Source organism: Pelmatolapia mariae, linkage group LG20 (assembly GCF_036321145.2).
Source record: "Pelmatolapia mariae isolate MD_Pm_ZW linkage group LG20, Pm_UMD_F_2, whole genome shotgun sequence".
Lineage (NCBI taxonomy): Eukaryota > Metazoa > Chordata > Actinopteri > Cichliformes > Cichlidae > Pelmatolapia > Pelmatolapia mariae.
In genome coordinates, this window is record NC_086244.1 from 29,223,663 (window position 1) to 29,251,099 (window position 27,437).

Here is a 27,437-nt window from a genome sequence, read left to right on the forward strand (position 1 = left end):
CTCTTTCCTCAGTGAGTTCCACAGAGAGGAGAGGGGAAGGATGGTGTAAAGGGAGACGCGCCAAGGAAGGCACAGAGCCAGGAAAGATGAACATCGCCATCTACTGGCCAGGGCTAGCAGAAGTGGCATACGAGGGGTGGGGTTGGCAGTTTACCCTTGCGGCCCGTCTTTCACTGAGACCTGTCAGAAACATTTAGACACACTTGCCAAGACAATGGGCCACACATCTACCGTAGTAGACAAGTCAGGCTGAAATAAACATCGAACCAGGGAGGAAACTTAAGCCAGCAGGCCTTCGTTTGGTTTTGGAGAAAGAGAACAGCGGCAAGAGTCTGCTCCTGATCACACTAAGTGACAAAGAAATGTGTTGGCTAATTCTCTTTTTTTCCAGAGGCATCCAACCACCGCTAAGAGTCTAACCTCGAGAGTAGGAAAACCATAAAGAGTGGGGTGCTGACAGCAAAAAACAGAACAAAACAAACAAACAAACAAACAAAAAACAGCAATCATCAGGGCCAGAGAAGTACCACTTGTATTTCTTTTTTAACTCTGAGAGAGAAAAAAAGACAGCTCATAAAAAAAAAAGCCATTTAGTTTAACCTTTGTAAACCAGATAACGATACACGATGAGCGTGTTATAAAAAGTCACCGTGATAAAGTGATAAAATGTGTAACATCTGGTTTATACATGCCCCGCCTAAACGTTATCCTTCTCTTTTGAGAAGTGCACACAGAATTTTCAGGTTTTGCAACATGGCTGCCTGGTGATCTAAACTTAAGACACTCTCTCTCATACAGCACATAAATTTATACGATTTATGTTCCTCTTTTAGATCTCAAATCAGCATCTTAACACTTTATGACTACGTGACAATCAGAGGCAGTGGTCAAAGTTTAGGCGTCGACACCCATCTTAGCTGAACATCAAGTCACGCGGTGACAGGGGAAAATACATGTTTTACCATGCGCCTCCAAAAGAAAGAGAGAGAGAGAGAAGACAACCCACAGTGAACCACTATAATGTCACACGAGGTGGCGTGTTACAGCAAAAGGGGCTGAGTTGGCAAGCAGCTCAGCAGCAGACGCACACCTGTTCTGACATTTTCTGTCGACCTTGACACAGAAAACACACGACAATGCCACTCTCTGTATTTTAAAAGTACAGGCTGTTTGACGAAGCCCCTTCACTTCCCCTTTTCTCATCCCCATGATACCCAAAACCACTTTCCACACACTTTTGGAACCATGACGCAGCACGTACAGATGTGAGGGGGAACAGACAGGTAGCAGTGCCATTAAAAGAATGGAGAAAATCTACAAGGAGAGACAGGCGGAAAAAATAAATAAATTAAAAAAAATCTGCGAGTGAGTGAAATTTGGAGACAACCGAAGGCCGCTGGGCGACTGTCAGAGTTGGCTGACTCTTTCCACAGGATTGCAGGCCGCCAATACCTCGCTTAAAATCCCACAGTCCACAGTAAACACAATCTGGAAAGGACGGAAAGGCCTCAGCCTCGCCTCTATTTATTCCATTTCTAACGTCTCCTAGTCACCCTTTCTTTTGAAATTCATGACAGAGCTACAATGCATTCATCCATCTACTATTTTAATCAAAGAGAAAGCAAAGTGCTGCTGCCAGGAGAGCTGCACAGGAAAACAAATGCAATCTTCCTGTTAATCACTGCATTAACAAGAAGTTGACAGTCTTGAAGCACATGCTGGGGAAGGGAGCCACTCCAGGTGTTGGGTAATTGTCAGTTGTGCCATTGGCTATTTATTTATTTAATTTATTTATTTTTTAACTACTGTGTCAATGTCTGTTTGACTCCTGGTTTACAGTTGCTCTCTACCTTTAAATACAGACACAAACAAGAAGACTCTGGATGAAGGCGAAGGAGTCTACCTATTACCAGTCCCTGATGAAGTGCTTAATTTTAAAGGTTAACAAGGGAGGCCTAATTTAAAATAACATGAAAACACACACAAGCTCCTAGACTATTCTAGAAAGAAAGAAAATAATAAAATCATATTTGGTGACTTTTAGAAAGACGTGACAGTAACCAGAAAAAAAAACAAAAAAACAACTTACCAACACACAGCAACTTGTCAGATTTATTCACTTGACCCTTTTATTAAAAAAAATCTGTTTAATCTCTTTAACTGCAGGTGCAAGGATCCAGTTTCATTTTCCAACCAGAAACATTACAGTTTTTACTGGTATTACACTTCTAAGCCACACCTCTAAAGTCTAATTGGAGCGTAATATTTTCGTTCAAGTGCTCCATTTTATCTTAGTTTCTATATTCTGTCACTTTCATTTTAGCCTACAGAGTAGCATACTATCTTTATTTTTTTCCAGATTTCTCAGATAAAGCCACAATCTCAGGGCGCCACACACAGAGAAACTCTGAAATCCCATTAGCATTTTGCTTTCATTATTTTTAATCAAACCCTGAAAACTGACACATATTAATTAATATCCATTACCAGTTTTTTTGCCCCCTCTCCCAGAGAAGACGTTCGGGGGGGAAAAAAGAAGCAATTAACTTAACAAAATAATCAAAAAAATTGTTACAGAAATCTCTGATAAATGTCATGTGAGGTCCCATCTAAATGTAAGAAGTGTAATACATTCTTGCTGTCATATTCCATTAAACTGCTATTACAGTCTTGATAGAACTATTAGTCACTACATTATTAATAACATTAATGTATTTACATTTTTGGTGTACAAGCCTGCTTTCATGCAATAATTTATGAAGGCGACTTCAGATATGTTATAATGTTCCCCATCGAGCCTCTTTTGTGCTTATTATTGATTGTGAAAACAGTCAAAAACTCCAAATCTAATATCCCTCTGCCCTCCCCCATACCCCTTAATGTATTGGAGTGGTCTGTTTACATTAAGGACTGGAATAAAGTGCATTTACATCTGAAGCATAAGTTCATAATTTACATTCTAACATTTATTAGAGGTGACAAACGAGCATTTGGTCCACTCGTGCTTTTCCACAATGCAGCACTCATTCAATCCATATAAATTACAGCTGGGATAGGGAGTGCAAGAGCAAATTATTTTATTATATGTATGCATGTATGACTCTATAGGGGGTTACTAAGACAAACAGGGAATTACTTGATTAGGCCAACCGTGGTTTACAAAGAAAGAAATATGAGACTGAGGGTTAGGCCAATGAAATTTTAGCATAAATGTTTGGCTCTTATTCAAATACCTAAAACACACAGACTGCTGTATTGCCGTGGTACTACACTGCACTACTGTGCATTTCATACAGGGTAGAAACAGCTCTTTTAAATATTGCCGTTCCAATAGCTTATCCTTAGTTAGCACTAATATTATTCAATTAAAAGAAACTTGCCTAAAAGGCAGTATTATATTACATAATTAGACAGGGCAGCATTTTCAGAAGTGTAGTTACAAATGCACTGAGGGGATCCCAGCATTTGAACAAATATCTAGCGCTGTAGGGGAGCTTGCCGACAAATTAACAGCTAATAACTTACTGGGAAGCAAGATAAAAAGAGAAAAAAAATGTTCCCCAAAGTGTCAATTACAAATAATTTTTCCTCTGATTTCTACACTTGTGAAAGCACGATATGCTAAAAGGCATTTTTAATAGTGTGCCAAAATTGCAGGATATCCATTTCTTTTTCTTCTTTCTTTTTTTTAACGCTCTGAATTTATTAAGAAAGATAATTCAGCATCGGCAGCAGGACTGTTTAGGATAGCTCCGAAAGCATACGACTCCCATCTGAGAGCATTTAGTGGACTGATAGGAGAGACAGACAGGTGCAGGGACATGGGAAATGAAGGAGGATTCAATCAAATTCATGTTCATTAAAATCCGAGGACATCACAAAAATGAGAAAGATGCTGACAAATCAAAGGGTCTCAGTACCTGAATTACCATAGTCATTTACTTATTAAAGCCAGGATGCTTCGTGTCAATCAAGAGCCATCACATTCTCCATTTGCAGCGGAAAGCCACTGTAATTGCTTCTCATACTAATCAACACAACTTGTGTAATTATGCCTTGAAAGTGACATTGGAGGCTGAGAGCGATGTGAGCAGTCTTGACAGCAGAGACATCTCAGATTCATCAGGAGATTTCCAGCCTCGCTGCAAGGAGACAAGCCACTCTCAGACCAAGTTACTCACTCGAGCAGTTTACAACCATAAACACAAAGAAAAGATGATAAATCAAGCCGAAGTAATTACAAAGCAGAATAGAGAGTATAAAGGAAGCTCAGCTCAATAAGACCACTTTCCCAAGTATATTGAGGCAAAATGACTACGCTGTAATTAAACTGGTGTCGTATTTCTGTCATTTCTTAAGTAAACATATTGTGACAGTTCACTAAATTGTGGGAGAATAGGAAATTACAGCTCTGTTACCATGCTGTTTACATTAATATACTCGCAGAGACAAAAAACCCTACAAATAAAGTTCTAAGTATTCATTAAAGTTTATTGAATTCAGCTTAATCACAGACTTTACATATGTCTCCAAAATGAACTTTGCGTAAAACTAACTTCAACATTCCTCTGCGCATTGGAAAACTATCCAAACCATATTCCCAGGCTGCATCTGTCACTAGTCACACTGCGGCCCAGCCAGGAAGGTCAGAGCGAGGTCAAATTACAGCAACAAATCAAGAGCCACGGTTATGACATTAAACTCCATCTACAAAAAAAAAGGTGCTTATTTTTGACATACAGTGGCAACAGCTGCTTCTTCATTTACTGGGAACTTTACAGTGAATTGAAGGCCTTGCGGCGCTTTCGTCAAAAGACTGAAAACGCTATTGTCTGGGGCTGGCAATTGGGATCTAGTCCGGCTCAGCACACAAGGCAGAAACCACAAAATAAAAATAATTTATAAAATGGGTTGGACTCATCTGTGCTCATCCCTTTCAAAGAGGTGGGTGGAACCATCAGCAACATCAAAAAGGAGTCAACTGATAATTCTGGCATTCTGCAGGGGAATAAGCGTAATGATTTCATTTGCGAACAGAAACGAAGATGAGGGATTTATGGCTCATAAAAAGTTCAAACGACAGAAAAACCAAAATCTTTGTCTGTGTCATTCCTCGCTTATGACCTCCAAACTTCAGCACATGTTGAAGGCCAAGTAAGAAAATGCTCTTTTGTGGCCAGATATGAGAAAAACAAGTACATTTACTGACATAGAAAACAGAGGCTTTTACAGGAAAAGCCACCGTGATTCACCCCCTGCGTTCAACTCTAATGAGTCAAAAAGTGTGACCTGCACTTAAACAAGAAGTCACAGCCAGAAGCTGTAAACTCATTTTCCCCCCATCCAAGCCAGCAACGTCGGCAGGACCTGGAAGATGTGCTCCGAGCATGCACGATAAATCTGACGTGAAATCATAATCATAAAAGCAATTAGCTGACCCTGCGCCACTCGTCCTTGGACATGACAGTGAGAATTCATACAGAGTCCTCTAAGGAGGCTGGCTGCCGGGTTGGGCGAGGAGGGGGAAAAAGTGCAACACAGCAACAATAAAATGGAGGGCCCTTCCTGTGTCATTAACCACTGAAACAAACAGCGCATGATGCACAATGAGCGCTGTGAAACAGAGAATTGAGCCTTGATGCTTTTCAAAGGGAAAACTTCCCCGCGACCACTAAACCCGACTGTGCCGTGCAGATGTTCCTTTTGTAAAAGTGCGGGCACAGAGACATACACAGACACAGTGCCGTACCACTTAATCCCCACCCCCACTACGCATTATATTACATCACCTTGCACTACCTTGCAGTGTGAATACAGCTTGCAGATTACATCTTAAACGAACTTACTTATTTAGAATCACCACAAAAACACGAAGGCGGACGCTTTCGACACCTCTTTGATCTGTGCTTTTTGCAGAGTGTGTCGCATGTTTACAGTAAGCATGACAGGATACAGAGACTATTGACTATGAGATAGCAGTTGATCGGGTTGATCGGACCTCTCTCTTTCAAGGAGTGCACTACTTTTTAAGAAATCTCTCTTCCCCCACCTTTGGCACACAAATCCACACAAATCCACGCACACACAGACACCCACAGAATATCTTGCCATCACTTCCCACTCAGTAATTACACCAAGGCCGAACTAGTGGCTGCCACCTAGTGACCGTCTTCCCCAATAATCATGAAATATCTCTATGGCTCGCGCCCCCATTCGGACCATAACTCTCCTTTACTGCAGACAGCTCCAATAAAGGATTACAATTACAATTAAAGTAATGAGCAAAGAGGAAAAAAGGAAAATCTCAGAGAAGGATCCCTTGACTAACTAAATGGTAGCCTAGTTCCTTGACAGAATGGAGTTACTATAGCAGGCTCATTACTGGCTCCCATTTCTTATTCTGCCCCAATAATTAATTTGGAGCATGTTGAAACCTGGAGTTGTGAAAAAAAATTAAAATAATAGCTTTAAGAGTGATGGATGTGAAATGAATTGAAATATGATTGTCAAATTAGAGATTCACTTCTTGTTATTCTTTGCTTTATGGTGGCTGAAGTGTAAAAAAAAAAATCTACTGTATGTACATTTTTAGGTTAACTTGTAGAAATCTTTTGAAGATTTCTACACTCACTCACATACATGCATATTTAGGGTAAACTGATATTAAAAGGAGACATCTCCTTTAAACACATGTTCCATGGGAAAAGTCATTGAGGGCAAAAAATAACTGAGTCAAGACCCGAGAGTAACCTCTGACTTCCTGGTATCACCACTGTGTTACATTTGTGCTACACCCACGCATATGTGAGGGAAAAAAAACTCAAACATATGAGCAACATCTGTCTGCCTGCAACTCACGGGACTCAGCAAAAGACCCATCAGGGAAGGGAGAGGTGAAATGAGGAGAGAACGATCCAGAGAACAACAAAAGGGGACAGCGGCAGCAGTGGTTCCTTCATGTCTTTGGCCACACCAATTACTGTTGGCAGGTCCTCTGCCAACCAGCCAGGTCCCCCACAACTTCTGCACTTAACACACTGTTCCTTTTATTCCCTCTCTGTAGTGAGATGGCTATTGCAGAGGGGCTACGGAAATTTGGAGACTGCTGAGCCAAAACAGATCACTTCAAAGCGGCTTATTTAACGCTTGCTAAATTTTTCATCACAGTCGCTTAATATCCTGGGGAAGGAGAGCTTTTGAAGTTGCTGTGAGACCGGGGATGTTCTTCTTACCGTTCTTTTTCCCCTCCCTCTGCTGTACTAAAATCCCCAAACCTAAACACATAAAACACGCCCAGTTCACACTATCTGTGTCTACATGTGCAAAGGGTACAGAAGCACCTACTGCAAACAAAAAACCACACGCTTTCATACCCACAAACAAATATGCACTTCTTAAACTGAGGGTTTTTTTTTTTTTCATTGCAAAGAGTAAAGAACGGGGTAAACGGTAACCTAAATCTGTAAGAATTGCATTTAGCGATGACACATGACCCTTTAGTTTGTGATCCGAGGTAGCGAGAGTATTTCCAAAGAGTTCCGAGTTAATCGGCTCAAAGGAAATTAAGGAGCAGGAATTCTAATAAGAAATATACAACTTTAACTTTATTATTCAGGAGAATAATTAAAAACTTAAAAAAAATGTGCCTTTAAAGTACACAAGTACAAAGCCAAATTCATCCTAACTGTTCTTTCATATCATATAGTTTCTAACAGGAGAAAAGAAATGTAAACATTTTAAAATATAAATGCATAAAAACTATAATGCAGATTATTTTGGCGAAGTGACTTTTAATTTTATTCCAATAGATCTGGTTAACCTGTCAAAATATCTATATTACGCCAATATATTTGCCAATTCCTTCCTGTATTCTCATTTGGTCAGTGGAATTTTTGCTCATTAATAGCATCGTCATGTGTTTGGGTGATTTTAAAGGCAGTCAGAGACAGTGTCTGAAGGAATGAGGGGTAAGCGCAGGGTGTCACTACAGGGAGAGAGAGCACAGAGACTGGGGAAAGACTAGTAATAGACTGGCTGGGGTAATGGTCATGGCAGGGATGAGTGGAAGGTGGGAGGGGGTGGGGTGGGGATTTGAGATGGAGGCAGTCGGGGTTAGAGTGAGCAAACAGCAGTGCCAGAGGCAATAGCAGCGGCTGGCAGCGACTGGTATACCAGTCAACCATGAAACACACACTCACGCGGGCTCTCCCACCCCTTCTTCTCGCTCTAACCTGCAGGTCCAGATATCCCTGTCTGGCCTGGTATAGTGGCAGAGGCTGTGGCACCGGCCCCTGAGCTGGACCCTCCTGCCACTGAGGAGGGTCCATGCCGTGCAGTGTGCCAGGGCCTGCTGATCTGGGCGAGGTGAGTCAGAACCTGTTAACATGACTGGTGTCCCCAGTCTGACATGCACATGTGCACATAGATGTTATGCAAATGTATGTGTGTGTGTGTGTGTGTGTGTGTGTGTGTGTGTGTGTGTGTGTGTGTGTGAGAGAGAGAGACTGCTTTTCCTTCTTTCCCTGCCCTTCCAACCCTGCCAGCACTCCCTTTCCTCTCATCCAGATAAAATCCTTTCAGACACAAATTTCAATTATTCACCTCATCCAAATAATGCCATGTGACAAGAATTATCCCTACTGTAATAATCCACTTAACTGGGAAAGAGCAGCTCATCAAAAAGAGAAAGGAGAAAAGGGGTTGGAAGTGAGGGTGGTGGTGGGACTTGTCAACCGGTCTCGAATTCCTCATAACAAGAATTTCTTCCCTTTTTTGAGGAGACAGTCTTGAAGCGCACTGGGATGATGAAATTGAAGTAAATTGAAAGAAAGCCTGGGAGAATGCTCCCACAATCAATAACCCCAGGATTAAATTAGCCTTGGCATGAAGGGATGATGGGGGGAAGATGAAGAGTGAATGGTGGTGAATGACATTGAGACATGTAGGCTGAACAATACAGCACTTCTATAACCTGCATGCTGTGCCTATACAAGGACAGTGAGTGTACCTGGGATGGATTCCATCCCACTTAGCAATTACCAAACATTCCTGGTTATAGTCATGGCTTGGGCCAAGCATGCCTTATAAACACTCTGCACATTACTGAAGAGAAAAACTGACATTTATTCTTGTCAAACACCACCTTATAACACCTTTTTGAGGGACCAACACCTTCAAGTGCCCTTTGTGTTTGCATAGGAGACTACATGGCGAAGAAACTCCAAATTAGCAACTTTCCCGACCCAATTCTGACACAGACTACAAGGATAAACAAAGAACAACAAAGATGTGCAGTCAAAGTTTTATGCTATGCATGATTAAAGAAACTGTGGAACCCATTGCTGCTGTTAAAATAGACCATTTTCCTCTCTAAAGACCAAGAACATAAAGTATACTCTCATTACAGCTTGGGGACATCATTGTGATGTATAAAGTGACTGTCTGCTAATTGGAAGCCTTTAATACTGGATCTCCCTGGGGAATGTGTAATACAGCCAAATAAAAGTCTTTAAATTATCAGATCTTAAGGTGGGGGGGAGAAAAAACATCATAATCTTCCTCAACTATGCATCACCAGATCAAGCCAAGAAATTAGAAGATTTTCATTCTTTCAAAATCCCACTAATACTTGAGTTTTTGAAAAATCCACACTTCTGAGCACTAGTATTAAGAATCACAGCATGTGCCATGTGAGAATATCTGAAATATTATTTCCAGCCATTATGATACCTAATTCATTGCTTTTTGTTTTCTTTACAGGAAATGTAATTTAATATTTGCATCGTTTGATCCAAGCTGCTATTTCTTTCCAGCTCTCACTTACATTAGCTTCATTTAATGTTTTTGTGGTTACAGTCAATGTTTCCTTACCAATAATTCATGTAATTCAGATTAAGGAATAAATTCTTACCAGTTCTTCTCTGGGGCTACGTGCTCCATCTTTTCCAGGCAGAAGGCCAGGCTGAGAACATAAACAAACATTTGTATTAGAGTGCCATCTAGTGGAAGACAGAAGTAATGTTGGTTTGAAGCTTGGTCGCCCTTTACAAGCACAGGGTATGTAACATTGCTGGCTTTATGTTAAAGTGACAGTATTCAGTTATTCAGGTATGGGACACGTTTACAAAAATAGCCCTCACGGCTTCATTCAGGCATATCAACAACATTTATGCAAAGTGCTTCAGCACTCTTTCACACTTTGGCAAATTTTTGCAAACTGATCAGGCAACTCTTACACTTAAAAATTGCTCCGTTTATTAGGATCCCCGTTAGCTACAGACTGAACCCTGTCAGAGCCTGTGTGAAGTAGAGAACACAATGTTATCTGCTGCTAGATCCTGATCAAAACTGCCTGAATTTTGGGGATAATTTACTGTGACTGAAGTTACTTCTGTGGTATCAGGTGCATAAATGTGAGCAACTCTCGTGCATTTGAAAAGCTTTTGGATGCATCGTGCTGCTGTATGATTCTGCAGGTATGTAATAAACTCAGAAGAAAGAGTTCTAGAAACAGCTGCAAGCATCAAACTAGCTACATACCTAACTTCCTGTTAGCTTTTGTCAAAAGTTAACTATAGTCATAACTCAGAAGTTTTTTAACCTGTTCTCATCATGGTGAAGAGTTTAGCTTCATGCTGTACTCCATAAACATTTCCCTATGTACAGTAACAGATGGGAAACTGTAGAAATTGTGAACAAGGGAAAATTCACAACACAAATAAATTGATTGTGGAAACTGAAGGGTATCCATTTCACTGTGACGTTTATGGAGCAGTGCTTGTAGTAGAATGTGGACAGATTTTGTTCTATCGGCAGGAAAATAAATAAATTAAAAAAAGAAAAAAGGCTATTTGTCATTTCCACAAGATTGGGTAAGAAAACATTAATGACATAAATGGACTGGTTCTTATATAGTGCTTTTGTAGCTTGCCATCACCAGTGTGTGAATGTGTCTGTGAATGGGTGGATGACTGAATGTAGTGTAAAGCGCTTTGGGGTCCTTAGGGACTAAGTAAAGCGCTATACAAATACAGGCCATTTACCATTTTCTACATGAGGACTCAAAGCACTTCATTTGCCCATTCATACAAACACTTTTTTCTAGGCCTTAGCACTTTCTATGGAACATTCACACACATTCTGGTGAACACATTAGAAAGCAACTTGGGTTAGGAAATTGCTTAAGGATACTTTGGCAAGCACACTTGAGCAACAGTCTGTATGCCTACAATTAGTAGATGACCCTCTCTACCTCCTGAGCTGTTTAGAGAATTTTAAAAACAATAAAAATGTATTTAAGGTGTTTAATGTAACTAAGCAACTCACATAGATGAAGGAAAAACAGAAAAACTATTGTAGAGTTGTGCAGGCCCATGCCTTTAATGTGAAAATGCTTCCAGCCTTATGTCTTGTTGAAACCTTTATTAAAACTGTCATTGCTACTTATATAAAAAGTAACGTCCAAACAAGAAACCAGAAAGTTCCAGTGGAGTCATAAATATTTTAGAATATATTTGAAAGCCTATCAACTTACATAACTAGACTGTAGCTCTAGTTATAGCTTGACAGATTCTTTTACTTCCAAAAATAATTTGCCCGCACTGAGAGATTTGATCTGTCTGCTACGTGAATAACAGTTTCAAAAAAGAGAAAAGTACTGAACGGGCACATGCCAGCATTTATTGGTAGATATGTAGAAATCTGTTTCTCATAAACTGACTGATAACTTTACAAGTACTTGTAAATACTAGCAATCCACACAATAACCCAGTTCCTCGATTACAGTCTTCTTTGACTTCATTAGTTTTTGGATTTGGTAAATACTTTCTATACACTTAAAGCCGTTAGCTCTCAAATATGTACATACAAATCTTTTGCAATTCTCTACAGCATATATAAACATCTTTTTTTGTGAAAACAACAGCATCTGGGCTGTAACAGCAAAAAGTACAGTTGTCACTGGTGACATACATGAATAAAAATCTTCGATGACATTTGTTTTGGGGGGCTGGTGAGTTCAAAGATAACCCTGTGACTGCAACCCAACAGAAACCATCAGGTTTGTTTGCCTACACTGACCTTTGAGTTGCACCTACAGTTATCTGCACACAGTAAGACGAGGCTACACGCTCAGATGCAATTGTACAGCTGTACCGTTTGATGACAATGGCAAATCTAGCAACTATGCCCTATTATTTTCGACACAATATGGCAACTCTAAATGACGCCCCTTCCTGCCCACTTGTAAACACACTCATGTCTCAGTGACAACTTTTGACTCGTAACCTAGCTAGCATGCTAACTAGCAGGCATGCTAATCTCTAACTTGGTGAGCATTTCCAGGCACGTGATGCAAACGTTAAGACATCTAAAGCCCCGAAATATCTAAAACAGTTCACTACCGCAAATGGACATTAAAAAGAAACCGCTTTTAATGCATATAGAGACCTGTGTTGTTGCCTCAGCTTGGTCGTTGGATGCCATCTTCTTCTTCTGTTCCTTTTGCCACACTTCTTATTCTGGTATATTTCTACCACGCAACATGCTTTAAAATGTACTTCTGCCTCCTGCAGGTGAGTAAGGGACACTGCAGGACAAGTCTAACTCCAAAGTTTCACTCCCCATCTATTATTAAAACGCTACAATTTAAAAGCACATCAAGTTCGGTTTCAGCTTCCTCATAGCACATTCTCATGCTCACACACCTTCAGTAGATCTTATACTGAGACTTCTCCGTGGTCAATGTTGATGACTGTCTTTCTTTCATTGCCAAGAAAACTTCTTTTTTGTAAATTGTTTTTATTTGTTTTGTTTTTGTTATATTAGAGCCTGTTCTACTTTTAGACTTAATGTCAGCTTCATCATTTCCTCAGCTGAACACACCCTTGCGCCTAAAGAACAAGAAAAAAATCTGTACAACAAAGCCAACAGCTTAGTCACGAGGTGTGGTAAGTCCCTACTTGTTGAAACGGATTTGCATTCAGCCACCAGATAATAGCTTAATATGGCTTTGTCCAGGGCCCCTTCAGAAACCACAATACTTAATGAATAAATAATAAAAATAAATAAATAAAACTATAAAGTCATTTGCTACAGCAACCCCCTAAAAGTTAGACCCCTAAATGCTAGACTTACAGCATTAAAATGATTGTTTCAGGTGACATTGTGATGTAAGTGGTGCATTTTTGAACCATATAAAGCAGTCTTCTTTTCTCTCTCGACTACTCTCTTTAGGGGTTGCCACAGCGGATCATCTGCCTCCATTTCATCCCATCCTTGGCATGACTTCTGTCACACAACCCTCTGCATGTCCTCTTTCACTACATCCAAGAACCTCCTCTCTGATTCTCTTCTTTTCCTCTTGCCTGGCAGCTCCATATTCAGCATCCTTTGTCCAGTATATCCACTTCCCCTCCTCTGCACATGTCCAAACCATCTCAGCCTTGCCTCTCTAACTTTGTCTTCAAACTGCTCAACTTAAGCTGTCCCTATGATGTACTCATTTCTAACTTCTAGTTTCTGATTTTTAATTTCTGGTTACTCCTAATGAAAATTTTAACATCTTCAATTTTGCTACCTTCAGCTCGGCCTCCTTTTGTGTGTGTGTGTGTGTGTGTCAGTGCCACAGTCTCCAAACCATACAGGTCTCAGTACTATCTTATAAACCTTTACTTTCACCCCTGATAATCATCTCCACCTGCTCCACTCTGCCTGTACTCTCTGCTTTGGATGGCTGAACCTAGGTATTTAAACTATTTAAACCCACCCCCTTTTCAGTATCTGTACTCCTGGTTTCACTGTTACACAAACACACATTCTTTGATTCTACTGACTTTCATTCCCCTTCTCTCCAGACCATACCTCCACCTCTCCAGGCTCTCTTCCACCTGCTTCCTAGCTATTTATTCTCACCACGCAATTAACCAACCAAATGTCTTTAAGAAAGAAAAACAAAAAAGAAAGAACTGAACTCCACTGTCAGGCCAGACTTTTTTTGGTCGCCATCTAGCGGTCATTTGCGGTAGTCCACCTTTGAGCTTTAAAACAGGAGCTGCTCGGAAGGACATGTTATTATTCTCATATTTCTTATGCCTAGAGCTTGAAAATAGTTAATAAAAGATGTTTTTAAAATACACTCAAATTAACGCTATAGAGGTTATATTCAAACTGTAAACACAGTTCTTTCTCTCGAGTTTTCCTGTTCGGATTTTTTTTTTTTTTTTTTTTTTGTATGTGCTAAACTACATATCCCAGGTGCCATAGCGGCACGGCGGCAGTTCCGTATTCGGGGATAGTGGTAGCAGTTGATAGCTGCTGACGATAATTGTCAGTATTAAGGTAAAAGAAAGCACAAAATCTTCTTCTCTAAACGCAGACTACAATGACGGATAAACCGTGTAAGGTGTGCAATTTCACACGACAAAAAACGCATGGGCTAGTAGCTCTTTCCATAGATGAGCTTAAGGAAAAAGGTAAGTTGTCATGACTTTACATTCCTGAACTTTATCATGCTAGAGTTTCTTTTTAATAAAAGCTATGCATTCATTAATGTTGAACGGGTGTGTGACAGTTACGTGAAGTACCGTCTCACGCAGTCAAACGTTGTGGGTGCAGTATTTAAATGTTTAGTTTGCACTGGTGCTGAGCGCTAAAAGCGGGGTCTCATATTGCGAAAGTGAAAGAACTTCATATGTTCAGTGATTTTTGAGCGTGTTGGGAGGCACTAACATTACAACTGAGGTGATTATTGCTATTGCTGTCGATAAGCTTACTTATCTAGTTGTGTGTGGTAGCAGCAGCAGAAGCAGCATCCCCATTTTTATCCATCGTGTTTAAACTTGCAGAAGCTAAACATGAAAAGTCATTGCTCTTCCTGCTCATTCCTAAAAGGCTAGTCACCAGGCGTTACCCCCAGACTTTTTTTTGCATTTTTCTCTTTTTAATAAAAAAAAAGGTTTTTAATAAAAGTGTTTCTACGTCTTTGATTATTATGTGTCAGCAGAGTTTGGAGGAGATAAGGCTGGGTCCTTGATTTGGAAGCCACCTACATGAAGATACTAGAAGTGTATTTCTGATTCTGATAAAGTCTCATGTAACTGCCAGTGACAAAACTAGGATGCTATCTGAAAACCCCCCTCTTGGTTTTGAAGCTAGCTTAAAGTTATAAATTGCCTTTATTCCTATTTAATATACATAAATAAATAAGTAATTGTATATGAAATATTGAGCTGGGGCACTATTAAACTAGAGGTGCTGATTTATAGCTGTACAATTTTAAAAGCCAGTGGAAGTAAGACATGTTTTGTATTGCAAATAGGAGCAGCTCTGATGAAAGGGCTGGTGACTCTTTAAATGGACTGACTTGTTTGACATGTGCAAGTATGCTGAATCACCTGATGAACAGGTGGTGTCTGAGGTATTACTGCTTTGAATATTTGGCTTATGGGATACACTAATACTGATTGTTTTCCTCTGAAATATGGGCGGCACTGTCACCTCACAGAGAGAAGGATCTGTGTTGGATTTGCTGGTTCCCCCCCCCCCCCCCCCCCCCCCCCACACACACACACACAGTCCAAAGACACGCATGTGAGGTTAATTTGTTATGCTAAACTGGACTTGCGGCCACATCTTTCCACAACAGTCAGCTGGCATATTGAATCGGATGGATGGATACAACCATATGGCTAAACACTTTGAAGTATAAAAATAATCTGGGACACTCTATAATATTTGTAGTTTCTCTGTTCTTTTAACAGGTCGACAGTGTCTTGGGTTCAACTCCAGTGATTCAGTCACAGTGGTCCTAGAGAATGATGGGACAGTAGTAGAAGATCAGGCTTACTTTTTGTGTTTACCCTCAAACACAAAATTCATGCTACTGAATGACAAAGAGAGGTGGTCTCCACCTTGCAGGAGTAAGCAGGTTTACTTTTGTCTGACATTTTTCTGCATCCTTTTTATCATCAATCATTAATATCCTGGGAATGCACCACCTTGTGTTAATTTTATATTAACTTTTTAGTTGATGGCGGCACAGCTTGGATGGCTAGGGATTCTGTGATGCTGGAGACTGATACTGTGGACAGCTCCAGTACTGTAGCACCTTGGTATGAACTGGCTCAGCAGCTGAAGCAGGACCTGACTAGCATTATTCTCATGTCCGAGGCGGACCTACAGGTACCAACATTATATATCAAGTATAAGAAAGTGATAAACACTCTTTCTTTGTCACTATTTTTAATCAAAAAATATTAGGTCAGGCTAATGGGAAGTTCTTTCTGCTGTCAACATGTGCTGTTGTCTGTGTTTAAGTGTGTTAATCAATCTAAAAATAGAAGCCGCGAATTGTATTTTATTGTTTTTCTTTGCTTTTTCAGACCTTAGTGGATGCCCCATGCCCTGAACTAGCCTCTGCTCTGGGCTTCCAAGAGAAAAAGGCCCAAGAGCTCCAGGAGACACTGCAGAGGGTTTTGGATCGAAGAGAACAGGAGAGACAATCCAAGGAATTGCTCCAGCTTTACCTGAAAACTGTGGAGCAGGAGAACAGACAACAGGAAGAAACAAGTCAGCCTTCTCAGGGAGGTACGGCTGTGTCATTTTGAGGTGGTTGCCATGTTTACGGTGTGGAAATAGTTTGTTGAGATAAAGATATGAAAATCAGATTTCCTGATTATTGTAGTGTGACACGGATACACAATATAAACTCTGTAACAAGTTAAGTCTTGCATAGAAAGCTGTTTCTGTGTCATTATTCAAACTGGGATACAGAAACTCTGTGAACTGCAGTACTGTGCAAAAGTCTGGAGTCACCCTTTTTTTTCTTTATGTTTTGCTTCCAATGAGCCTGACTTTTTTGTAATTCTTCTAGGTTGCCTTGAGCAACAGTTTTTCCAACGCTGAAGCCTTGAGCTTCAGCTTTTCTGAAGCTTTTTTGACATTTTTCTTTGTGCATTGGCTGCTTTTTTTTTTTACTCATTTTCAGTCCTTGTACCTGACCTTTTTTAGGGAAGGTTTTCCTCTGAGAGGTTTGTTAAGCCACTTAACGCTGACCTATGAAACAAGCTTTAAAAGGCACCTAACTCGAGGGATGAACCAGTGTTTTGTCTACACATAACAGACACCATAGCAAAGTACCAATGTTAAATTGAATCTTTGGGCACTTTGTTACTAGCAGTGTGAGGCAAAAACACATCATTTGTTTGCATTTTTTAGTTGAATCAATGAAAATGCCAAAGGTAAAAATGTGCCAACATGGTGACTGCCAAAAACATGCCAAACCTTTGGCTTTTCTTAGCATGGTGTGCAGTATGTTCTTAAAAGATTTGAGTAAACTGGACAGTTGGCGGACAAAAAAAGTGGCAAAGTATCTACAGCAGATGAACAATCTATGTAAGTCATGTCATGAAGAGATAGAAGAACAAATCAGAGAGCTGACTCAGGATTTAAGAGCTGCTTCTGAGGTGCATCAGTTGTTCCATCTACTGTTCACAGAAGCCTCATCAGGCATGGTCTCAGTGGAAGAGTGGCAGTCAAGAAGCCATTCTTATGGAAGGGAAACTGGGAGAAATGGATGAGGTATGCCAAATTATTCAAGAACTGGACTGAAAATCAACAGGCAACAGATCCGATGGAGTGAATCTGAATTTGAGATTTTTGGTTCATATTGTCATCGTGTCCACAGAGGACGTCAGGAGAGGGGTACAAAACCGAGTGTCTGTAAAACACACTTGAGGCTCTGTCATGGTTTGGTGCTGCCTTTTAGACCGTGGTGTTGGGGATCTTGTCAAAAATGATAGAATTATGAACGCACAAAAGTTAGATTTTGATCCACCATGTAATACTGTCTGGAAAGAATCAGAATCAGAATACTTTAATAATTATGTGGGTTACAGTTGCTCCAAGACAGTAACAGTAACGGACTAAACTAATTAAATAATACAATATGTTACAAAGTTTACAAATTTAAGAAATAGTACTAACAAATACAAATCATTCAATTACAAATATCAAGAATATTACACAGGTGAAGTATATATGATTGACATCTAACTTTAACCTGTGAACTTTGTCATTTGCTATTTTACTGTAGAGCGTGTGCAAAAGTGTGTAACTATTGCAGTGTTTACAGTGTATTAGATGGAGGAGTTGAGGGAAATGGGAGATGGCCATGGGCAGGAATGATTTCCTGTGTCATTCGGTGGTGCTTTTTGGTAATCTCAGTTTCTCACTGAACATGCTCCTGTGACTAGCCAGCACGTCAGGGAGTGGGTGGGAGTTATTATCCAGTATTGTCCTTATCTTAGACAACATCCTCCTCTCAGAAACCACCCTAAGGGAGTTCAGCTCCATCCCCACAACATTACTGGCCTTGCGGATCACTTTATTGAGTCTGTTAGCATCTGTGACCCTCAACCTGCTGCACCAGCATGCAATAGCATAGAGGATGGCACTGGCCATAACAGACTCATAGAAAATCCTGACCATTATCCAACAGATGTTGAAAGACCTCAGCCGCCTCAGAAAATAGAGATGACTCTGGCCCTTCCTGTAGAGTGCAACAATGTTTTGTCCAGTTTATTGTCCATGTATACTCCAAGGTATTTATAGTCCTCCACAATGTCCACATTGACCCCCTGGATTGAAACGGGGGACAAGGTTTTCCTGGTCCTCCTAAAGTCCACAATCAATTCCTTGATCTGATTGTATTCATTTTTCAGAATGACAGTGATCCCTGCCTAACAGAGCTCAGGTTGTGTTGAAGAGCAAAGGTGGTCAAAGTCAATTCTTCATATCTCCCTATGAAAATGGAAAAAGGAACAGCAATTTATTGAAATGTGCAAGCATAAAAGGAAATGCAGTATGTGTTTTTGAGACAGGCTGTGGTAACAAAGTGTCCAAAGATACAATTTAAAATTGATGCTCATCTAAGATGTCTGTTATGTGTAGACGTAACATGCATAACTCAAGTTTCATCCCTTGAGTGAGGTACCTTTTTATAACTGAATGATTCATAGGTCAGTGTTATGTGGCTTAACAAACAAAAAAACATAAATTTGAAAAAGGTGCTTATACAGTTCCCTCTGCGTAACAAACATGTACTCAATAGCTGTGATCAATATGCATGAATACACACAGCAAAATAATCAATATAGTCCCATGACTATGAAGCCCTCGAGATAGGTAATGGCCCCAGATGTAGTTCTTCAGATGAGAGTCAGGGACATCACTGACATAACTTTAGCCAGCGAGGAGGGGTGGTCAAATCAGAAAATTTGAGAAAACAATAAATGTGAAAAGTTAATCATACATAAACTTTCTCTATATTTAAGAACAAGACACATAAATGGACTCGTTCTTATGTAGCGCCTTTGTACTCTACCTAAGCACTCAAAGCGCTTTATACAACATGCCTCATTCACCCATTCATACAAGGAGCTTTTTTTATTTCGATGCCTGTTTCAATCTAACATTAACACACATTCAAACACAGTTTATTTATTTTGCTGCCCTTCTATCTTAAAATATGTATTTTTATTTCTAGGTGAAGGAGGTTCAAACAACTGCAGATGTTATTAGTCAACATGTATTATTTTTCTTTCTTAATTTGTTATCGGTTCATTCTGTTAATTTCTCATGAGGGAAGAGCTGCACTTCTATCTTTTGGTCACTAGGTGGACCTGTTGTTGTTGTTTAACAACCCCACCTGAAATAATCATTTACTATGTTTAAAATGTTTTGAAATGTGTTGAAACCTGTTTCAATATCTCAGGTGCTGGGGATGTGGACGTGCCGGATGGAATGGAGGTGGATTCTGCTTCTGGATTTATGTCCAGGACTTTGATGGTCCTGAAAGGCAAAACATCGCCAGAGACCAGGCTTTCCACTGAGGACCTGCAGGTAGCCTACTCACACAACTCTGATTAAGTCTGCCTCAAAGCATCAGCAAATAAAAACACCCCAAATGTGTACTTTTACATTTAACTGTTGTATTGTAAATGTCGCAGAGAATCCACTCTTTCTGAGAACTACCAAGAAGTTCAAACTGCAAATTTAGACAGGCACCAGCAAATAAGGTGCATTTACATATCGCAGCAATGTGGGGCAACTCCCTTCAATGGTCCTACGTCATCACATTTCCACGTCACTCCTTCTGCTGTAAGGCTTGTGTCGTAACACACCCCAGTGAGTCTGCTGCAAAATGATCAAAGCAAGCATGTGAAACTGCCCATCCTGACACACTTAAAACACACCCCTGCGTCATCAGTTCTGATATAATCCCATTTACTTTAGGTACAGTGTTAGCACAAGACTTTGTCAACCATCCCCATTTGCATTCATAAACTTATGTTAGTAGAGCAAGCCAGCGTATCGCCTCATATGTTCCCATTTCCACTATATGGAGCTCCCGTCTGTGTGTCTTTAGATGGTAGTGGCCAGAGGGGTGGAAGCTATGGAGCAGGTGCTGGGCTGGGACAGAGCGAGGACGTCCGCGCTGCTGCAGGCCTGCGAAGCTGAGCTGACCGCACGTCTCCAGCAGATTCAGGCAGTGCAATCCATCAGGAGCAACACACAGCTGCGCGGCAGCCAGCAGTCCAGCGAGAAGAGGAAGGAGGAGGAGGGCGTCGAAAAGCAAGCCCAAGGCGGCAACTAGGCCGAGACTCTTCCTGAGCACAGACTGATAAGAATTCACACTACCAGCCTCAGGGCCAGCAGAGTAGGATTTTTGCCCTGCTTTACTGATAATAACAAAACTGCTGGAATACATGAATCCCAAGTGTTGACACTTTGTAAGATTTCATAACCACTTGAATGCTTTTGCCTCAAGAGGAAGCCGGATGATTTACACAAGTCATGTTTATCAAAGACATTAACCACTTGGATCTATTTTTTTCTAACTGGCTTCTTATTTTGTGTTTCATGCTGTGAGAATAACTACAGATAAACAAATCTAAACTTAAAGCTATAACTCAGTATTTGGGGAGATTCTCTTATTTCCAGCAACCTCGCTAGTTGACAGAAAAGTTGCTGCGCCTCTAGGCCAAAGTCCAAGGTTCACTGTTGTGTATTTAAATAAAATGGATCTTCTCATCTAACTCACATTTATTTGCTTTATCGCAGTGACAAAGTTTAAAAAAAAAGAAAGTGTTTTTTCTCCAAAAATGAAGAACTGTTGTTTAAGGCTGCCTGTTACATTTATAGTCATCATTACACTATTTTTTTTTTTTTCAATTTTGCCTTCTGCTGCCCCTTAACTATTGCTATGATTGAAGGGATGCACTGCATTTGAGATTTTAGATCTTCAGTTTACACAGGTAAAAACTTACTTTTAATTAGTTAGAGAAAGCTAAACAAATAATTTAGCTTCTGCTGTTTTAAAGTGAAAATCTGGTATCCAGGTCATCCTGATATTGCCTTGTTAATGCATTTTTTAAGTCATATTTTTTAGCTATTTTTGGAAACTGCATTAAAAGTCAAGGAGTTTTTTAACGAGTGTGCTGAAAAATCTTGAAATATTTGTCAAAACTGTGCACCCTAATGTGAAATTTCACTGTGTGATGTTTTATGGAATCTGAAAGAGGAGAAGAAATACCTCATAAATAATGATGAGTGCAGAAACGGGAATAAATACGGGGGGGCAAAAATTGGCCAGATATGTTTGAATTGGTTACACAGACATGTTCATTGCTTTAATAATAAAAAGTTAGATACATGTTAATTCATATGACCCCCGTGTGTGTGTGACATTGTAGCTTAGTTTCATATTTGACTTGCTTAGATCCAGCATCACTCCATGGCTGCTCTGCTGCATACTCTTGTGGAAGTTATGCATGAGTCTGCTGGCAGTGTGATGTAAGAGGGTGTGGACAGCGTGTGCAGTGTCCATGTGACTCATGGGGATGTATCTTTTCTCATGCCTGTCATCTGTGTCCTGAACAATGAGCACAAATGACGGATCTGAATTTACAGAAAGACCTCTTCTTTTTCGTGTTGTGGCAAAATTACAATGTCACTGCCAGCTTGTACTTTCATATTAGATACCCTTTAAGTGCAGCATTTGTAAGCAGCTTATAATTACTCGGTATTGTGTCCATGTATGCCGAAAAAAAATAAAAAGTTGCACCTTAGCTCATCAGCAAGAAAAACTGCAGGTTGTAGGAGGCTGTTTCATATTAATTTTCCACAAGTAGCTAAAGGAAATTGTACATGGTGGTACATATTTATCCAGGTTAAATCGTGGAGGAGGGATTTTATTTTTTTCATTAAATGTGCCTTCAGACTTTCCATAGTGCTGTTGTCCCACATTATTGTGACAGATATTGAAAGCATTTAGAATCCAATACAATCCAAATGAAAAAAAAGAAAGAAATACATTCTGTACTTTTGAGATTTCCTCAAAGGCTTTGCACTGTAAAGTGACACAGCAGTAGTGTTTGGCCTTAAAACCAAGGGATCTCCTTAGTGATATTGAATTTGAAGACTCTAAACACCTATTGGTGAAGGAGTATGCGTGGTCAGGAACATTATTACCAATGACAAAAAAAGCAGCAGTCTCTGATATTGAGATTTTATATTTCTCTCTATAGCGACTTAACTGAGTTCGTGCACTAGTTTAATAGTGATGGGCATATTAGCTATAAGCCTGACAGCCTACTGGCAGCGTGCTGCGGCTGGATATTTTTCAACAGCTGGTTAATGGGTTTCATGGTGTGCGTAATTCCTGTGGAATTAGCTCCAACTAGGCTGGACAGTTAGGAGTGAGCGCGCGAGAGCACAGGAGCAGTCAATTGCTCCGTCATGTCTTATACCTTCCATGCGGATTAGATTATGACTTAACGGTGCTCAGGTAAGAACTGCAGGGTTGCTCGGTAAGCACACAGGAGCCCCGAGGGCTGTCTGGTATTTCATGCTGTAAACAAGCCTTAATCCCGTGTGGGCTGACAGCTTACAGCGCACATGTCCACACAGGACCTTGTATTTCTGTTGGGTTGAAAATGACGAGGTGATCTGTGGGTCAGTACACATCATGCTCGGGGTTGTTGCCTCCAAACTACAAAATATGTGGCTGGGAAAAACAGCTCAATCAAAGCTAACAAACTGTGGTTTAAGAAAGTCACACGTTCACTGAAAAATTGCACTGACCTAATTCCGTGGGAGAAGGAGGAAGGAAATCAAAACAGTGGAGCAGAAGAAACAATAAAATATAAATCAGCACAAGTATTTTTCTGTCACTCACTGACACATTCAGACATGCACTTTTGAACCATCTGAGGGGCACACGGCTGGAGGAAATGTTGTGTGGATAAGTAATTTCTTTGGACTAAATAACCCTATAATGATTGTTTTGATAGAGGAGCGTAGCCGAGATTGTTTAAGAACAAGCTGCATAATGTATGAAGGTTAAATGACTAGCATACAGCGCTTATTGGACCAGACTTACTGACATCTAGACCTTCTTAAATGATTTTCTTATTTCTTCAATTCCTTGGCTAGATTAGAGGATGACTGAAATCACCCACAGCAATTTGAGGAAACCCAAGTTAATGAAAATGCTCGTCTGACTGCACACTGTTAGGTTAAAAGTTGGACACAAAGTATTTATTGTAATGAGCAAAGAGGATCTAAATAATACAACAGTCTTATTTTAATCTCTTTTTATTTGTCTATGTAACAAAGAATAGCAAGATCTTACACAAAGTAAGGACAATTAGAATAAGACTCCATGAACTGTAGTGCCATCAGTCTGAAGTCAAAGTAAGGGTCTCTGCCTCGGTACTGGTGTACTTGATCTTCCATCCCTTGTTTTTTCCACTAGAGTCGGACCTGAACTCAACGTGCACGTCATAACTTCCCGTGTCAATCCGATCTGGTGGCGTTGGGCCACAGAAGGGCCCATACTCTTTTCCAGCTGTTGAAATCTTTCATGTCGGGACATTAGATAGAAATAAAAAAATAAATAAATAAGCAAGCATGATTCAATCCTAACTGATGTCTGGCTAAATATGCATGAAACCGCAATAGCTATACAGTATATCACCCAAGCAGGACAAGTTGGTGGCAAAACCACCTCCACAAGCATGAGGAGGAATACATTGCTCATTCATTAGCTTGTGTGTGTTCAGACTTTGGAGTCACACAACTGACCTTCAACATATCATACGGACAGGGGGCTTCTGGATGTCCTTCTATGTCAAAGGGTTCCAGGAAGTTCAGGATTATTCTGGAGCCCTCTGGCAGACGGATGGTGTGGTTGCACCGGCTCATAGGTGGGTAGGGGTTCGGATAACCCGGACTAGTCAGAACCCCCGAAGGAGACGTCAACACCTGGCTATGGCACGGCACTGCGAAGAAGACTCACGCACTAAAAGTGATCATTTTGAGGCACTGATTTAACCATTTTGTAAAGCTGTACCGACAGCTGCTGGGTTCTGAAGTGCTGGCTTTAAAGAGTTTTTGATTAGAACAAAATAATTGTTTCACATCAATTGAAACATTTCCTGGCATCATAAATGATGAGATTCATTTAGGTTTTGCCTTTTTGTCCCAGCAAATGTGCAGATGTTGCCTCAGACAAAAACAAATGAGGATTGCAAAGAGGCAGAGTTGCTGTAATTCATATAATTAGTACGATCTGTAGGCAGATAATCATTTTTGCCTATTCATCGCATGATTTGTTTTGTCACCCTTTTTCCTCTGGCAAAGAATAATAATTTAAGGCACATCAGCTCGTAATTGTGATTAATTACCTTGTGTCAGTACATTATTAGTGCTGCACACAGGTATCAATTTTTAATGCCATTTTGAAGTCGCTTTTCCCTCAGGAATCGACAGTAATTAACCTCGCCTTACACCAGCTGGCAGAGATCAACTACTTTGTGCATCAGTATGCTTTTTCAGTCTGAAATTAGTGAGCACAGGCCAACTATGACAAAATAAAATCCAGTATGGAGCACCGGCAAGTGTGTGCCCTGTGTGAAATATCAGCAAATTGTTTTTTTGGGGGGGAGATGTTTTTTTCCTGCAGTAGTAGGGAATAATGAGAGCATTGTGAATGACAAATGACAACAATTAGACTTAAATACAAGTTTACAACACAGCAGTCTGATCCCATTTCTATGCTCGTCTTCAAAAGTCTGATAAGGAACTATTCGTATTTTAATGGCCTTAAAAAAAAACCAAAGACACTCTGGGCTGTGCCGCTGTGCCAACTGAAAGATTAGGCCATTTCATGTGTTTACATTGTCAGTGAATGCAGGGAAAATTAATGCGTTGTTGCTAATGTCTCAAAGCAGAGGTCAGACACCTGCTTTTCTTCACTGTAAATAGTGTCGGCTGTTTCAGATTTGAGAGGATCTGAGCAGCAGCGTGTTTAGCTCCAGAAACACCTAATACCCTATTTACAAATCAATATAGTCAGACAATGTATACTAAGTTCTTAACGTTGCACCCTGCTAAATAGCTTTTGACCCACAGTGATTGAGCTCAGATAAACATGCCTCTTGAGCCTCGCTCTGTATCGTTCTTACCTGTGCAGGATCTTCTGTTGTCATGGAGAAGGTATCCTTGTCTGCACGTGCAGTAATAGCCACCGATGTAATTGTGGCAAAAATGATCACACACTCTCTCCCCTTCTACCTTGGACAGGCACTCATTGATGTCTGTGACAGAGTAAATCAATAAATATGCATCCCTTCCCCCATCCATGAACACACCTGAGAATGAGTATAAATCTGCTAAAACCTTTAGCCTACCAAGCAATCTGATGATTATTTGCTTGATTTACATCGTGCTGAAGTGCATATGCCATCATGGCCTTCAAAACTTGTTAGAGATAGAAACAAAAGACACTTTTCTAACTCAGGTGCATTTACTGCAGTGGTTCTCCAACTGTGGAGTCCCATTGGTGGAGTATAGAGCCAAAACAGGTGGAGTGGAGTGTGGAAAGCCAAGAGAAAACTGGACTGAAGCTAAGTTAACACACTCTGATGCTCTTCTGATGGTTCTGACTGTGGATGTCTGATTTTAAAAAAAGAAGAAGAAGAAGTGGGGATGTGATGAGTGAGGGGTCTTTTTGGCTTCTGGACTGGGGCGTAAGGGTAAAAGTTTGAAAACCACTGATTTACTGTTAAAACTTACACAGAAACTAAATGAATCTGGTTCATGCTAACTCTAGCTCATACAAAAATCTGACTCCCAATTAGCTGAAACTAAACAATGATCAGAAAACAGTTTTTTCATAGGCTCTGCAAAAGTCTCTGGGGTGTGCCACTGCAGCCAATTAAAATAACAGTTTAACTGTGGGAAAACACATTTTTCTGTTAACTTCAGAGTCATCAACACTTAAATCCCAAGAGAAGATAAAGAAGAGGGCCCGTAATGAAAGCACCATAAGTAAATAACAGTTACATTATATATAAAATTAAGAGCTTTCTAAAGTAATTTCTTGATGTGGGGCATTATTCCTGCTGTTTTCTAAATATTACATTGTATTTGTAGTTTGCTGTCTGACTTTATTAATATGAATTAATTAAAAGATTGCTGCATATACCTGTGAAGACTGCATTTCAGTAGAAACCTCACTACTCTTTGTTCTGTGTAATTACAGCTGAGAAAAATGTGTCTCCCTTCTGGCAACAAATGTCACTATTTTGCATCACCTTCTGAGGTGTAAAATGCTTGGAAGCCGGTGAATCGTCCCTCGTTAGAGTAGTCACTCCTAAAGACCACTGACATGAGGTTTCGGGCTGACAGGATGATTGTATTCCTCGGGGTGCTTTCATGGTTCTTCTCTTCCTCTCCGCAGAACCGCAAGGTTTCATTCCCCTCTGCCAAAACCTGGTTTGACAAGGTCAGAGGCCTTTTAGTGAGCAAGCTACTGATGCCAAGTCAGTGCACATAATGGGATGCTGACTTCCTCCTACATGTACCTGGATGTAGTCATATTCACACTGGTCTGAGAGTTCCATGCTGAAGTGGGTAAAGTAGAGTTTGACCCTGTGGCCATCTGGGACAGTGATGTTCCACACTACGTGCTGGTTGTCAGCGTAAGGCTGGGGGAAGTTGGGAGAGGTGAAGCTGCCGTATAACCCTGTCATTTCCACACTCAGTGAGACATGGAGTAGAGAAAAAAGAACAACAACATAGAGGCCACTGGGAAAAATTAGGTGTGATGGCATCAGTTACAAGGATTGCTTTGTAAAAATGAATAACTAGCACTCACCTGGTCATGTTGGGTTGTCAGTCCCCGGACAGCGCCTGCGTAGAAATGGTTTGCTTTCACTAATCTGGGGGTAAATGAACTCAGCTGTCCTGCCTGGTTGACATTTAGGTAAACAAAGTGAGCGAGACACGTGATCACTTTGTTTTCATTCTCCACCTTCTTCAGTTAGGAATAAATCAAATGGATGCATGACAGCGGACTCATTTCTATGAGACAT

At 40.4% G+C, this 27,437-nt stretch overlaps 3 protein-coding genes across 3 annotated transcripts in view; 1 reads left to right on the forward strand and 2 right to left on the reverse strand.

The window, feature by feature from the left end:
- pex14 (peroxisomal biogenesis factor 14) overlaps positions 1-12,532 on the reverse strand; it is a 44,954-nt gene extending 32,422 nt beyond the window's left edge. Inside the window, exons 1-2 of the mRNA XM_063464508.1 lie at positions 12,448-12,532; positions 9,911-9,961 (exon numbers count right to left, since the gene is read on the reverse strand). Of these exons, the coding sequence (XP_063320578.1) occupies positions 9,911-9,961; positions 12,448-12,483 (87 nt within the window). The 5' untranslated portion in view covers positions 12,484-12,532. The remainder of the gene's footprint in view (positions 1-9,910; positions 9,962-12,447) is intronic.
- Positions 12,533-14,281: 1,749 nt separating this feature from the next.
- Positions 14,282-21,722, forward strand: dffa (DNA fragmentation factor, alpha polypeptide). Its single transcript, XM_063464432.1, has 6 exons — positions 14,282-14,471; positions 15,759-15,917; positions 16,025-16,179; positions 16,380-16,584; positions 19,772-19,899; positions 20,426-21,722. Exons 1-6 carry the CDS (start codon positions 14,381-14,383, stop codon positions 20,651-20,653), a joined length of 966 nt encoding a protein of 321 aa, XP_063320502.1. The 5' UTR covers positions 14,282-14,380; the 3' UTR covers positions 20,654-21,722.
- Positions 21,723-23,738: 2,016 nt separating this feature from the next.
- Positions 23,739-27,228, reverse strand: masp2 (MBL associated serine protease 2). The gene is made up of 6 exons (XM_063465036.1): positions 27,221-27,228; positions 26,928-27,150; positions 26,658-26,835; positions 25,527-25,658; positions 24,145-24,341; positions 23,739-23,918 (listed from the first exon to the last, which is right to left on the reverse strand). Exons 1-6 carry the CDS (start codon positions 27,226-27,228, stop codon positions 23,739-23,741), a joined length of 918 nt encoding a protein of 305 aa, XP_063321106.1.
- Between the last annotated feature and the right edge of the window lie 209 nt (positions 27,229-27,437).

Excerpts from the sequence above, each read along its gene's own strand:
- dffa (XM_063464432.1), top strand. The coding sequence starts at position 14,381 with ATGACGGATAAACCGTGTAAGGTGTGCAATTTCACACGACAAAAAACG. Across the intron at positions 14,472-15,758 it reads AGATGAGCTTAAGGAAAAAG|GTCGACAGTGTCTTGGGTTC; the intron begins GTAAGTTGTCAT and ends TTCTTTTAACAG. Across the intron at positions 16,585-19,771 it reads AAGTCAGCCTTCTCAGGGAG|GTGCTGGGGATGTGGACGTG; the intron begins GTACGGCTGTGT and ends TCAATATCTCAG.
- masp2 (XM_063465036.1), bottom strand. Across the intron at positions 26,836-26,927 it reads GTGAATATGACTACATCCAG|GTTTTGGCAGAGGGGAATGA; the intron begins GTACATGTAGGA and ends TTGTCAAACCAG. Across the intron at positions 23,919-24,144 it reads GTCCGTATGATATGTTGAAG|ATTTCAACAGCTGGAAAAGA; the intron begins GTCAGTTGTGTG and ends CCGACATGAAAG.